Source organism: Neodothiora populina, assembly GCF_041146345.1.
Source record: "Neodothiora populina strain CPC 39397 chromosome Unknown canker_contig_14, whole genome shotgun sequence".
In the NCBI taxonomy this organism is placed as follows: Eukaryota; Fungi; Ascomycota; class Dothideomycetes; order Dothideales; family Dothioraceae; genus Neodothiora; species Neodothiora populina.
Window position 1 is genome coordinate 343,835 of NW_027191408.1, and position 14,413 is coordinate 358,247.

Genomic DNA, 14,413 nt, shown 5'->3' on the forward strand with positions numbered 1-14,413 from the left:
TAGAATGGCAGGCTTCGAGAAGAACAAATGTTATCTGCATGACAGCGAAGGTGAATCACCGGGGGGGAGCATTAGAAATTTGCATTTGACGTGAAATTCTTTTCGAGTCAGGTATAAGGAACCCAGAAACTCATGTAACCCTAGACAATCGAGGACTCCTGTGAAGTCATATTGCGCTGCAATGACTTTTTTGATAACCCTGCAACTGCCAAACCCCAAGTGCACGCGCCGCCCCGACCCAAGCAATCTCAGAACCAGTGGATGGTAGAAATCTACTTGCGCATGGAGGAAGCTCTGCGCTTCTTCATCTCAGTTTGCTTGGCCTTCTCCTCACCAACACGCTTGTGGAGGATCTGAGCGTACTCGGCCTGAAGGAGATTGTTAGCATGTTTGTCTTTCGTCTAACGGAAGCAAGTGGTACGTACGGCAGCGTCCTTGGAGGCCTCAGCTTGGCGGCGCTTGAGTGCGATTCTGTGGCGCTTGTGCTGGAGGCGCTGGGGAGTGACGAGGCGCTGGATGCGAGGGGCCTTGGTGTAAGGCTTCTTGCCCTCGCCCTTGGGCTGGACCTCACGGCGGATAACGAACTTGCGGACCTAATTGCGAAAAACCAGGTCAGAAAAATTGGTTCAATCAGACTCGACCCATGTGAACTGGGCCGGCGAAGATGATAAGGGAAGACCTACATCATCCTCCTTGCTGAGACCGAAGAAACGACGGATCTTGGTGGCTCTCTTGGGGCCGAGGCGCTTGGGGTGAACGGTGTCGGTGAGACCGGGGATGTCGTTCTCGCCCTGCTTGACGATGGAGAGGGCAAGGACAGAAAGGTCCATGGCGACGATGCAGCCACGGACGGACTTTCTCTTGCGCTCACCAGTGCGGCGGGCACGGTAGCAAGAGTGGCCGTCAGCGAGGAGAAGTCTGACACGAGTAGGGTGCATGACACCCTGCTTCATGGGGAAACCCTGCTTGTCGTTGCCTCCGGTGATCTTGAAAACGTATCCTTTCCACTCGTCACCGACGCTGTCGGCGGAGACTTCCTGGCCCATACGGCGGTCCATGAAGACGCGCAGGCGGCGCTCATCTTCGATCTCGACGAGCTTCTGAGAGCCGTTCGCTGGGTAGGAGATGTTGAGCTTCATGGTGATTGTCGGGGCGAAGCTGTCGTCGTGTCGCTGGCTGATCAGATGGAAAACGCTGCACGAAAAGTGGATGTAAATTCAGCTTCGCTTAGGCCTCGTGATTCTGAATTTCTGAAGGTGCGCCAAGCCTCCGTGGGCCGACTTCTTGGCATTCAACACCGACAACTGCAGCCCTCAGCTTTCTTTCTCCGCTTCTCACCATATTCAGCTAGTGCGTGTTAACTGCGACCCTACTTGTACTGCACTGCATCCTTATACTTGATGGCTATGGGTTCGCCGGCTATAGGCCAAGTCTCGATGATAGCTGTACACCTCAAGATGTCTCTACCAAGTCCTCTAGTTGCCGGACTGCATCCTTACATTCTTTTGTGCCTTCGAGACTCGGCTATTCCGACAACGAAAACGAAGATTGATTAGGCTGAAGGCATTACATTCCCCAAGACCCCGTGCTCATCACATTGGATTGCACTTCACGTAGGTGACAGTAAGGTGGCAGACCGCATCATCCTTTTGATACATTATATTGACCTGTAATGGCTACTATATCTTCCAAGTATATATCGAGCAGACTTCTCTTCTGCTTTCATATAATCGATATTGAAAGATCAGAGCTCGCCGGCAGCATTCTTCTCCCCGTCGAGAGTCTCGTGGTGGGTGGCCACATCTTGCTTCCTCTCGATCTGCTCGATACGCTGTTCGAGATCATGTGTTTCGAGGTCATGACGCTTCATGCCTGGCACAAACAGTGGTGCGTTGGTGAACAAGTAGTTCATCTCCTCAAGAGGACGGCCGGCAGTCTCAGGCATGAATGCCCAGAAGAAAATGGCGTTGGTGAAGTTGCAAATGATGAAGCTGGAAACAAAAATCAGCGATGAAGTAACAACTCGCCTCTGAATTATTGACTTACAGGTAGTACCAGCGATATCCAATTGTTTCCATTGCGACGGATGTAGTTTGTCCAACCATGGTGTTGAATGCAAAAGATACCATCACTGAGATGGAGACACCCTTCGATCTGGTGTGAGTGTCGAAGATCTCGGACTAACTTCTGGTCAGCGGCGCTGTTTTAGTACAGTGTCATTCCAAGTAACCTACGGGGATGATCCAGGACAAGGGACCGCTCGTGGCAGAGAATGTGTAGTTGTATAGCCAACAGCCTACAACGATGAATCCCCAACCTGCTGCCTTGTTCGAAGTTTCACCTGTAGGAGGGAAGAGGGCCAGGAGAATGGTCGAAATGATGAAACAGATTCCGTTGGCGACCATTCCAAGGATTAGCGGCCAGCGACGACCGAGTCTGTCAATCAACATCATACACGAGAACTCTCCGAGTAATGCAATGATTGACGAGATAGCCTGGTACTTGAGGGTGTCGTTACCATTGATACCGATCTGTTCGAAGATGGTGACGGAATAGTACTGGATAGCAGAAACGCCGGTCATCTGGACGGATGCCTGCAGAGCGCAGGCGAGGAAGAGGCGACGGAAACTGGATCTGCTCTTGAACAACTCTGAGTATGACTTGGCCGAATGCTCTCTATCGAAAGCTGCAGCTTCCTGGATCGATTCGAACTCTGCGAGAACCCACGCGTCATTCTCGTTGCCATGAGCGTGCAGACTGGCAAGAGTCTTGAGTCCCAACTCGGGCTTTCCGTGATCGATGAGCCACTATATTCAGGTCAGTCAGAACTCGTCATGTCTGGATTTGACAAAGACCGACCCTAGGACTTTCCGGGAACAGCATGATGAGCATGGCCAACAGACCAGCTGGGATGATCTGCACACCCAGACTGACTCTCCATTGTCGCGAGTCGGTAGGACCAAAGCCAGTGTAACATCCGAAAGCCGCCCAACTGGCAACAAGCGCACCAATGCCCAACATGAACTGCTGCAGCGAAGTGATTCGCCCACGGATGCTTGGATGTGCCAATTCTGCTTGGTACAATGGAATGATCATAACCAAGAATCCGACACTGTGGATTTGTCAATAACGGGGCATGAATATCGACCATAGTATATCACATACCCAAGACCTGCAATGGCTCGACCAGCATAGAGATATGCGAGATCCTGTGCACCGGTCTGGAGACCTCCACCAAGAATGAAGATCACGGCACCAATGAGGATAGTCCATTTGCGACCCAGATAGTCACCCACTGGTCCTGCAAAACCCGCTCCGAAGAACGCACCGCCAGTGAACACAGAGACCACAGCACCTCTGCAAGGGGTTAGCAGTGAAGATAGGGTTGACTTTACTTGACGGACCTTTCATTGTCAGTTGGTTTGAACTCGCTGATGAATGACTGCGATCCAATAGCTCCGGCGATGACACCAAGATCGTATCCGTAAAGGACTGAACCTAGAGAGGCAAATACAGCCACGAGGAACTGAGTTCGAGGTAAGCAGCTGCTATACGAGAGTATATCTATAGGAGAGTATAGGCTTTCTAGCTTACCTGGTACCATTTAGGTGGAAGACGCATGACTGCTAAAGGTCTATATGCAAAGTGTATGAGATGAGTCCTTGATGCGCAGAACACTTGACAATTTGCCGTCTTGCCTGGGGGTGAACTAAGATCTTATACTGATCATCAAACAACGATCGGGGATGGCAGCAACCAATACACGCCGTAACATGATCGGGAACGGCACCGCAAACTATACTAACGAGCTTGCGGGGTCGCGTAAGGTTGACCATTCTGTTGTCTCGCCGCCGGTGGTGGCGTTACTTGAGCGAAATCGCTTTCAGTAATATGCAAGTTCGGTTGATTACCAGGATAGTCTCCATAAATGAAATATTGCGGGTTGCGGGGTATGGGGCATCTGGAGTTGTGGAGATGCTGGAGCAAGCGTGGTCTCGGCAAGCCGATATACTTCTGCAGTCCACGATTTCCTTGTTAGACGGAGAAACATCTACGGATAATTCCTCCAGGCCTCTATTCTCCCTTCACGTATGTTTTCGGCACCCGAGCGACTCGCAAACGATGGTTCTAGTCAGGCAAAAATTAGCCCGCCGGGTGGCTGACCTGGGCATGAATGCGCGCTGCTGCAAGCCAATGATGTCCATACATGGTTGTCGGATCACTTTGCCGTCCGTTTTGGTTATTAACCGAGTTATGGCTAATATAGCTTTACTTGCCGTTGCCCAATATCACATGTCGGCAAAGGTTAAACATATAGCATGCGGGAAGGGTCAAGTGAAAGCTAGAAGTCAATGAATCGGGTATAGGCCGACATTGACCTCGTGGTTCATAAGAAATCTATAGCTCGCCAAAGGCAATTGTACTCGGTACACACTGTTTGCTTGCTTTCATTCGTGATCACATGCCTCAGTAGCTATTACTTTTTCCAGTAAAACTTGACCTTGAAAAATAGCAACCTGGAAAGATTACACACAAACAATCATGGCAACTTTCACAAAGACCTCAGACCAGGCAACTCCTGTCATCTCAGTCAATGCCTTGAACAAAGTTTCCAAGATCAACGACAATGTATACGGAGGGTTTACCGAGTACGTGACCACTACTGAGCCCAAACATTAAGTTATATATTTGACTGACTTTCTTGTAAAGGCACATGGGCCGTTGTATCTACGGAGGTATATACGATCCGGGCAACCCTCTTTCCGACGAGGACGGGTTTCGCAAGGACGTGATTGAGGCTTTCAAGGAGCTCAACTGCCCTGTTGTCAGATATCCTGGTGGCAACTTCGTGGCTACCTATCACTGGCTCGACGGTGTTGGACCTAGGGAGAACCGTCCTTCGAGGTAAGTGAAATTGAAACACTACTCAGGGCAATGAGCATGATGGACTGACCAGAAACGAACAGACCTGAACTCGCTTGGCTGGGCGAGGAGAGCAACCATTTCGGCACTGATGAGTTCCTCAAGTGGTGCGAGGTCGTCGGAACGGAGCCATACTTTGCGCTCAACTTTGGCACAGGTACGTGGATGCTTGAGTTGGTGGTGCGGAGTAATCAAGATCTGACTAATGCTTTTTCTAGGCACTTTGGACGAGGCTCTCGGTTGGTTAGAGTACTGCAACTCTGACAGGAACACATACTATGCCAACCTACGACGGAAGAACGGCCATGACAAGCCATACAACGTAAGTATATGGATGAAGTCGCTTAGAGTCGCATTGCTGACGGTCAAACCTCTACAGGTCAAATACTGGGCTCTGGGCAATGAGATGTGGGGACCCTGGCAAGTCGGCCAGATGACCAAGGAGGCATACGCAGACAAGGCGTACCAGTGGGCGAAAGCGCTCAAGCTGCTAGACCCATCCATTGTGCTCATCTTGTGCGGCGAGACAGGCTACAGCACCTGGGACAGCTACGTGCTGAAGGAGTGCGTGCGATGGGACGAGCACAGTCTCGGTGGCAGCACTACTGCAAGCCTCATCGACATGCACTCGATCCACATCTACACTGCGGCCAAGGACCACTTGCCCAACGCGACCGCGCCACGAAGTGCCGAGCGCGCAATTCAAATCACAGGTGCCTTGATCGATCTCGTCAGAATCGAGAACAAAGTCCCGCATACCGTGCCCCCGCCGACCATCTGTTTCGACGAATGGAACGTGTGGGACCCCAAGCGCGCGCCGGGCGACATTGGTGCCGAGGAGAAGTACACGCTGTCGGACGCGCTCGCCGTGGGCATCTGGTTGAACGTGTTCGTCCGGCAGTCAAAGTACGTCGGCATGGCGAACATTGCGCAGTCCGTTAATGTCATTTCGCCTCTGATGACGCACAAAAATGGCCTCACGTACCAGACGACTTGGTGGCCGCTGTTGCTGTTTTCCAAATATATGCGTGGATGGACCGTGGCTGTCAATGTTAGATGTGGCGAGTACGAAGGTCCTACCGAGCCCAGCTGGATCCGCGGAACCATCGAGACGCCTTGGCTGGATGTCTCTGCTACTATTGACGACGCCGGAGTGGTCTCCATGGCTGTTGTCAATGTACACGAGACCAAGGACCTGAGCACTCAGCTTGAAGGAGTGGTTGCCGGTGACGTCAAGGTGTACACCGTGACTGGAAAGGATCCCATGGTGGCCAACACTGACGATCAGCAAGCTGTTTCGATCAAGGAGAGCTCGTGGGATGGAAAGGGCGCTTTCACTTTCCCCAAGCATTCCATGACTATGCTCAGATGGAAAGCTTAGATGGCAGGCTTGCAAAGCACGGCAGGTCATGTCAAGGAATAGAATCTGGGGTCTTCCATAGAAAGATAAGTATAGACGATAGAATATAGATTCATCTCAACAGTCACAAGTCACACTGCTAGGCTCCGATGATTGATGTGTGTTGTTTCTCTCTCAAGATCTTATTCAGAGCGTGTTCGCTATATATTAGAGGTTAAGAGACGTCCACAGATCTTGCCACCTGCCTTTGCGAAGCGGATCAAGCTTCTCCAATTGCTCCAACCACGAGGTCATCTCGATGGTAGTGACCTTTTTGGTGCCGGCGTCGAGTTCTAGATATTGTGCAGTATACGTCAGGAGAGCTTGATAGATGTATTTACAGTCATCAGATCCCTCGAGAATATCCTTCAAGGTGTCAAGCTGGACGTCCAGGTATTCCAGTTTCTCCTGATTCGTCAGATCCAAGACGATAGCTGAAGATTCCTTCTTTCCAGGGACCAGGGTGGTCATGAGATAATTATGGTAGAACCATAGGCTCTGATCATAGGGATCAGTGTAGAGAGCTTGCAGAATGAAGTCAAACTCGGTATCGAGCATCTTTCGTCTTGCTTTGCCGTCTGCGTTACGTCCGCGTAAGAGTTTTGGAATGAGCTGTGATCTGTTGTGCCAGGCGGAGAAGTTGGATAGATTGGTCTTGATCATCTTGGTGGTATAGGCAAACTCCTGCTCAGTCAAGGAGTCAGACTTGCTTTCCTTGCCGGTAGCATCATCGTAACTAGATTTGTCCTGTACATCGAGGTGCTCCAGTGCATGTATGACGGTCCGCCTGTAGCTCCAGCCGTGGAAGTTCCTCGAGTCCATGCCCAACATCTTGCCAACTAAGCCCAGCTCTTGCTGCCATAGTTGCTTCGCCGAGGAGACAGGCAGACACTCCGACGCCTGCTGTAGAAGCCATGCGCGGTGGTTCCAGATCCAGTAACACTTGGGGAAGTTTTTGAGTAAGGGAAGGAGGAAGGCCAGGTCCTCTTTTATGAGTAGGAGTATCTCTTGCTGAGCGGTATTCAATCCAGTCTCTGCCGAGGGCTCATCCGAGTGAGCACCCAGCTCCTTCCCGAAGACATCTTGCAATATGAGACGTCGGTTGTTCCAGACTGTGTAGTACTCGGGATTCCGCGTGAGGAGGTTGGAGGTCAATGTTAATGTGTCGGCCGAGTAATCTTTTGCGTGGATCTGGGGATATATCAGCTTGATTCATCTTAGACTACTTGACTGTGCGAGAATCATCAACGACCTTTTGTTGTAACTCCTCAACTAATGCTTTATATGTCTCGATCTGCTTCAGTTCTTTCTTGCGTGATGCTTCAGATCGCTCCGTCAAGCCGCTGGCGCGGGGCACACCATGCTGGACCTCGCGTCAACGCCTGTAGTTCTATCCTCAATCTCGGCATAACTCACACTCATCCTGTGTAAACTATCTTGTAATCAAGTGGTATTGTAGTGATATGTTGTATTGTGACAGACGTGTATCAGATACGGCAGGCACGACAGAGCTTCAAGAGTTGCGGTCTCGAACTACCCACAAAGCGGACAACACCACCGCCGCATCACATCGCATCTCCAGTAAACAATGTGCACAACCATCTTCCTTGATACAACCAACACACCTCTTCATCGCACCTTCTAGGTAGGTCCTAATGGTGCTTGATGTTGATTACAGATGGGGAAGGTAGGTCTTGACTTCACTCTTTACACCAAGTCATCTGTTATCACGATTCATCTCTGGTCACTACTTTGCGTTAGATCACATGGTCTTTTGCCTTAGGTAGACCCGAGTATAAGTATTTCTATTCTAAGCAGCCCAATCAGCTTTGAAGGTCAAGCGATTTTGGCTAGGTTCAAATTAAAATAGATGTATTGATTACATACCTTGGAGCCATCGAAGGGAACACACCCGTCAAGGCACCAAGGCAGTTGGACAGTAAACTTACCCTTGGATATGTCCTATACACGTTCGACAGCCAGGAGCTCTGAGAATTTGCGAACTACTTCTCACTCTACTCCTCAGGTCGTCCCATCGGCAGTAAAGTCTTTTCGGGTACTACCCGATCCGGCATGTCCATCAGCTCCTCCATCGCCTTTCCCTCTTTGGAAGAGCTGTATCGAGGCAGATGACAACCATGACGCAGACTCGTGGAAGAACTACAAGGCGGACGTTGTTTCGTCGCATTGTGACGCTGAACCGAGGACATGGATAGAATGTCCGTCATCTCGTGCAGCTCTGGCACTACCTACACCGCCACCATCTCCGCCTGGTATAGATGTACATGGCATACCACCTATGGAACAGGGTCTTTTTACCGGGATCGTGTCACAGTCTGCTTCATCACCAAGGCCAACATGGCTGACAGCGTCTTCCTGTGCTCTCGAGCAAGACAGGGAAAGGACGAAACGATCGCGACCTTCTCAGCTTCCGCGTCTGGTTATGACCACGGCAAATATCGATGGTAGTCAGGATGTCAACGCGGATCGAGAGAGTCAATCTCCATACTCTTCCGATAACGACGATGACGAAGTAGGCCCACTCGACCTTTCAGTGCGAGACATCGTCCCATCACGAGCTGCCCAGACACAGGATCCATTTGTAGGACCAATCGCCCCACTTTACCACCAGGAAGCAACCCCTGTACTGCCTAGACAACACGAAGCGCAGCACTACATGTCCCCAATGTCTCAACGCTGCCCAAGCACACTGTTACAGTATCCGGGCGCGGGTACTCCCCGACGCCACACTGGACTCGCACGTCTTGCTGCAGACCGCTACATACCTGCCCGAGACTTGCGTAAGCAAGCTCGAGAGAATCTTTTGCTTGCTACGCCCCCAGGCAGGCTATGTGACGCCGAAAAGAAGCACCGGAGACGAGTTGCAATTCTCGATCCGTTCAACGAAGTTCCGAATGCGAATAGAACGCGACATCATGAACCTCACGTCATGCCTAGTGACAATCTCAATCTCGCTAGTACTCCTCGACCGAGTCGAATATTGATCGATATTCACAGCGAGGGTCTTTCTCGTATAGCCAGCCATGGAGCTGTGTGGGGAATCGGTGGCTTCGGTGTGGCAATCGATGGTGTCATGAGCACGAGCGATGGTCATGGTGGCAGGGTTGCGAGCGGCACCAACGCACCAATGTACCGATCCGCCTTTCTTGACCGAGGACGCGTGTCTGAGAGCCGAGCTATGCATAAGAGGCGTCTTGCAGCGGCCCTTGATATCGACCAAGCCAAGAGAGTGCTTGTAGACGCGACAGATGTCCAAGAGCAGGCCTCATCGCCAACTTCGCCATCCGATCCAAGCAGTCCCGAGTCAGGAAGCAGCAGTCCCACAGTGTGGAAGGACAATCAATGGAGACCATCTGATCCGACATCCCGTATGAGTCCATCGTATCCCTAATTTGACGATAGTTGCTAAGTACCGCCGATAGCGCGCAAGAAAGTGGTCAAGGCACGAAGTGCACTACCAATCGTGCCCTTCAGATAAGCTGCCCTTACCCATCAGACATGCAGTGTTGTTGACGGCGTGCACAGTTCTAGACGCACCATCCCTGAGGGACGACTACTACTGCTCCCTGCTCGCTTACTCCTCAACAGTATCATGTCTGGCTGTAGGGCTCGGTGCACACGTCTATCTTTGGTCAGAGAAACAAGGCGTCAAAACCCCAGAAAGCCTGACTTCGCCATTCGCTGGTCACATCACTTCCTTGTCATTCTCATCGGTCGAAGGAGGGCATGCCGTACTTGCAATCGGGCGAGCTGATGGTCGAATCACTCTATGGTCGCCTTTTGACAAAGACCCTCGCTTTGACTCCGAGCAGCCCTCGCCCGTTTCTGCTGTGTGCTTTTCGCCCCGGCCTTTCAAACGCACCTCGATTCGAGATTCAAACATGAAGACGTGGACGGAGTATCTCCTGATAGGTGATGAAGTGGGTCATGTCTATTTCTACTCGATAGAGTGGCCAAACAGCTCTGATAGAGATCTATATAATTGGCATGGCAGTATGACACTTCTTGCCCGTCTTACGGTTCACACGCAACAGATCTGCGGGCTTGCCTGGTCACCAGATGGAGAATTCTTTGCGACTAGTGGTAATGACAATTCGCTCTTCTTGTTTGAGACTCGCAAAGTCCTACATCGGGCGCGAGACAACAATCTACCTGCGGTCCAAGTTCGCAGTGGTGGGTCGACCGGGACTGATCCCCCTCCTGGCCAAGGCAATGTCATATCGATAGTTGCAGGTCAGGAATCACATCATTGGCGACTCAACGCAGCGGTGAAGGCAGTGGCATTCTGTCCCTGGCAGCCGTCACTACTCGCCGCCGGAGGAGGCAGTAACGACCGCTGTATCCACTTCTTCCACGCGCTGTCCGGCGCCAGCCTGGCCATCATCGACTGCGCGGCTCAAGTGACCAGCCTCGTGTGGAGCAGGACTCGGAGAGAGATAGCCGCCACGTTCGGTTTCGCACAGCCAGATCACGCCTTCAGGGTCGCGGTCTTCAGCTGGCCCGGCTGCGAGACGCTCGTCAAGATCCCATGGTGGGGAGAAGAGAGGGCTCTGTGGGCCGTCGCTTATCCCGGCGGACCCAATACTGGATTCGCCGAAGCCGAGTCAGGACGGACGGATGGTAGGAGCGCAAGCAGACGCGCCAGGGAGGGAACTGCTTGGTCGATGCGCAGGACTCGAGACGAAGGCTGTCTGGTCATCGCCACCAGCGACGCGAGCATCAAGTTTCATGAGGTGTGGAGTGAAAGTGCTAGGTCTGGACGAGGTGAATTGGGAATCGGTCTCGGAGGCAGTCTCGGGGGAAGTGACATCCTGGAAGCATTGCACGGAGTAGACAAGGAGGGGAGGGAAGTGATTCGCTGAGACAAGCGAGACGAACATTGGTGATCAGCGCCGAGAGTCTCGCTGCTCGACCACCAGGAAATCCTATGAGACCTAAGACCAGTGCAGGCAGACATTAATAGCCAGAAGGACCTCACTCAGTCCATCCTTGTGCGGACCCTGAGGGACTTTTTTGTTCAATGTTGATGAATTCTTTTGCTTTTATCTATTCATCTGTACATACACATGTGATATCGTCGCCCGGTCGCCACTCGCGCAGGCAGCCTGTGGGAAAATAAAATGAAAACAAAAGAAACAGCAACGAAGCCGTGCGTTGCCTCATGGATCCCCCAAGAGTCGGGAAAAGTGCTCGTAATTGGCAAATAAAACAATTAAAAACGCCTGATAGTGTTGACAAACGTATGAGTGACTTTTTTGTGGTGCTGGTGATCCTTTATGAAGTCCCAAAGTCCAAAGACGAGCGGTGGAAGTACTGGCCTATGCGTGTTCCCGCAGTGTAATGTAGGCACCACCGGTATGCCCAATCGTTTTGGTTGGCTCTCCTATTTTGAGATGCGCTTTGACCTCTTGTCACACCGTCCTCGGATCGTGCTGATACACGAATCTCTGCAGCTTTTGCTGCGGTAATAGTCTTACAGACATGGACAGGGTTGCGACTCTATGAAATCGCAATCCTGCTTATTCAGACGGCACCATTTATGCAGGGACCTCAGCGTTCTTGCTCTTCTTGGCATCGGGTGCCTCCTCTGCGACGGTCTCCTCAAGACTTCTCTTCTCGCCGACTCCAGCAAGCTCCTTCTGTTTCTGCTCGAAAAGCTTCTTCTCCTCGGCAGTCATGTTGGGGAGAAGGGGTGCATCGGTGCCCTTCTGGATGTTGCCGTGGAAAGTACGGATGATGCTGTCTGCATCGTCAATAGCGATGGGGCGGACATCGGCGAGTGCCTTGATCTTGGCGGTGCAGAGCTTGACTTGTGCGTCGGTCATCTTGAGACCCAATTGCTCGACTCTTGACTTGATGGCGTTCCAGCCGGTCAAACGAGAAGCGAAGTGGACATAACGGGTCATGCCGAACTAGAACGAGACCATCAGCATTTTCGATGTCTCTACGATTGCTTCGTTTCGAAGAGCATAGCAAGACTTACGTCGGAGGGGTCAATGATCTCGTAGGTGGAGGGGTTGGCAAGGATGGCCTTGGCGTGGATACCGGCCTTGTGGGTGAAGGCAGAGAAACCAGTGATGTAGTTGTTGAAGGGGATGTTGATCTCGACACTGTCGGCAACGAGATCTTCGATCTCCTTGAGCTTGGTGAGCTGGTACTTGCTCTTGACATAGTCGCGGTCGGCGACAATCATACGGGCCATGAGACCACCGAGAGGAGTAATGCCGTTCCTCTCACCAATACCGATAACGGAGGTGTCAATGTGGGTGGCCCCAGCCTCAAGAGCGCAGTAAGCGTTGGCAATGGCGCATCCGGAATCGTTGTGGAAATGGCACTCAATGTCGCAGGAAACAACACCACGGAGCGTTCGGACGAGGTCGTAGACTTGTCTGGGGGAAGCGCAGCCCTGATGAAAAATTAGTCCGAGTAAATCACACCTCTAAATTCTTTTTTATACATACAACAGTGTCTGCGATACCAACACGGTTGACGCCAACCTTGTCGACAGCGGCGTAAAGACTGAGGAGATCGACAAGGTCGGATCTGAAAGAGTCCTCGGAGGAAAATCGGATCTCAAGGCCCTTGGACTTGACGAATTGGATGACCTCGATGGCAGTGTTCTGTGCAAGAGTCAGCTTCGGGTGATGCGGACACACCGAACACGAGACATTCGCATACCTTGATGTAGGTCATGTCCTTTCCGTGAGAATGCTCTCTCAGGAAAGAAGAAGTGCCGATGACGACATCGACACCGTCAACACCAGTCTCGACAGCGACTTTGACATCGTCCATGTGGCACCGGACGTGGGTGAGAATCTTAGCCTTCAATCCGAGCTTGCAGATGGCCTCGCAGTCAAGACGCGACTGCTCCGAAGCACAAGGGCTGGTGAGCTCGATGCAGTCAACACCGAACTCGTCGAGTGCCTTGGCGATCTTGATCTTGGTCTCGGTGTCAAAGTAGGCGTTGGCGAACTGCTCACCCTCACGCAGCGTTGACTCGATGATCTTGAAATTTGACACATTTGACAAGAAATCGCCGACGGGTTGGTATGGGTTGCTCTGCTTGACAGTCTTCTTCTCGGGAACCTCAAACTTGGTGAAACCATCGTGAGCTGTCCTAGTCAGTAAAGCAAGACGCGAGATTCTCTTTTTTTGAGACAAGACTGACATCCATTGGCTCCGTTGGTAGCTGCGCCATTAGTGGCGGGCTCGTCGATGCTGGGACACATGATGTGTATATGGGTATGTGTATGTGTGTATCAAATGTCTTTGGAATGCAAGCAGGCAGTGGCACTCTTTCAGCAGAGGAAGAGATGTGATATGGAGAGGAAGAAGAAAATCAATTGGCAAAGCTAAGTCCTGGGACAGAGGGAATTTATGCAATGGGGTGGGAAGATGCAGAGATATCTTTGCGGGATGACTCTTTCTTCGCCTTCTTGTCTTTTGCAGCGCTTGGTTTACGGCAGGTGCAGGCTTGCTCTTTCTCGGCTTTTTCCAGGGCGCCGCGACAAAATTTGTGCGTCAGAGGGGAATAGCAAAAGAGTCTATCCCCACGTCAATGCACCGATATCGCTTACGCCAATGGTCAGCAAAAGCGCGGAGATGTCTGGATCGTACACATATTTTACCATCATTGTGCGACACTAGTCAGGGTAATTTTCTTGACGATCGATGCAAAAAGCAACCACGAACGTTGGTCGAGACGACTTGGCTGCTGTCCCATGACTCCCTGGTCAAAAAGAAAGGGTAGCAGAACACCATACAGTACGAGTGCACATCGCTTTGCGTCTACTGTCGTCTTAATCCTTGGTTCAGAAACCTTTACATGTCAGATCACTTGGTGGTACCTAGGAAACAGCACGATTATGACTTTTACAATATGGTGCGGCTTCTACCGCACGGCAACCCATTCCGGGTAGCGCAGGCGTTGACTTTGCGCGCGTCGAAGCCCTCTTTACAGTAAAGTAGTACTACAGTAGTAAACGCGCACTGACGCACAGCGTGTATAGTATTTTCATCGACATAGTCCATCCATGTATAACGCCTTCACAACGTGGACCTAGTGCTTGC

The 14,413-nt window shown here is 51.5% G+C and overlaps 6 protein-coding genes across 6 annotated transcripts; 2 read left to right on the plus strand and 4 right to left on the minus strand.

Annotated features, from left to right (window-relative positions):
• Window positions 1-272: 272 nt before the first annotated feature.
• On the minus strand, window positions 273-1,139 carry AAFC00_002087 (40S ribosomal protein eS6; the record flags this gene model as incomplete). Its single annotated transcript, XM_069341361.1, has 3 exons — window positions 273-368; window positions 426-593; window positions 684-1,139. The coding sequence occupies 3 exons, from the start codon at window positions 1,137-1,139 to the stop codon at window positions 273-275; spliced, it is 720 nt and encodes a 239-aa protein (XP_069201439.1).
• Window positions 1,140-1,744: 605 nt separating this feature from the next.
• Window positions 1,745-3,621, minus strand: AAFC00_002088 (uncharacterized protein; the record flags this gene model as incomplete). Its single annotated transcript, XM_069341362.1, has 7 exons — window positions 1,745-1,991; window positions 2,047-2,180; window positions 2,235-2,807; window positions 2,860-3,112; window positions 3,166-3,357; window positions 3,405-3,526; window positions 3,595-3,621. The coding sequence occupies 7 exons, from the start codon at window positions 3,619-3,621 to the stop codon at window positions 1,745-1,747; spliced, it is 1,548 nt and encodes a 515-aa protein (XP_069201440.1).
• A 921-nt stretch (window positions 3,622-4,542) lies between these two features.
• Window positions 4,543-6,304, plus strand: AAFC00_002089 (uncharacterized protein; the record flags this gene model as incomplete). Its single annotated transcript, XM_069341363.1, has 5 exons — window positions 4,543-4,649; window positions 4,711-4,905; window positions 4,968-5,080; window positions 5,142-5,245; window positions 5,303-6,304. 5 exons carry the CDS (start codon window positions 4,543-4,545, stop codon window positions 6,302-6,304), a joined length of 1,521 nt encoding a protein of 506 aa, XP_069201441.1.
• A 186-nt stretch (window positions 6,305-6,490) lies between these two features.
• On the minus strand, window positions 6,491-7,744 carry AAFC00_002090 (uncharacterized protein; the record flags this gene model as incomplete). Its single annotated transcript, XM_069341364.1, has 3 exons — window positions 6,491-7,513; window positions 7,575-7,685; window positions 7,739-7,744. The coding sequence occupies 3 exons, from the start codon at window positions 7,742-7,744 to the stop codon at window positions 6,491-6,493; spliced, it is 1,140 nt and encodes a 379-aa protein (XP_069201442.1).
• A 2,480-nt stretch (window positions 7,745-10,224) lies between these two features.
• Window positions 10,225-11,205, plus strand: AAFC00_002091 (uncharacterized protein; the record flags this gene model as incomplete). The annotated part of the gene is made up of 1 exon (XM_069341366.1): window positions 10,225-11,205. One exon carries the CDS (start codon window positions 10,225-10,227, stop codon window positions 11,203-11,205), a length of 981 nt encoding a protein of 326 aa, XP_069201443.1.
• A 675-nt stretch (window positions 11,206-11,880) lies between these two features.
• Window positions 11,881-13,572, minus strand: AAFC00_002092 (uncharacterized protein; the record flags this gene model as incomplete). Its single annotated transcript, XM_069341367.1, has 5 exons — window positions 11,881-12,255; window positions 12,327-12,749; window positions 12,805-12,963; window positions 13,022-13,455; window positions 13,512-13,572. 5 exons carry the CDS (start codon window positions 13,570-13,572, stop codon window positions 11,881-11,883), a joined length of 1,452 nt encoding a protein of 483 aa, XP_069201444.1.
• Between the last annotated feature and the right edge of the window lie 841 nt (window positions 13,573-14,413).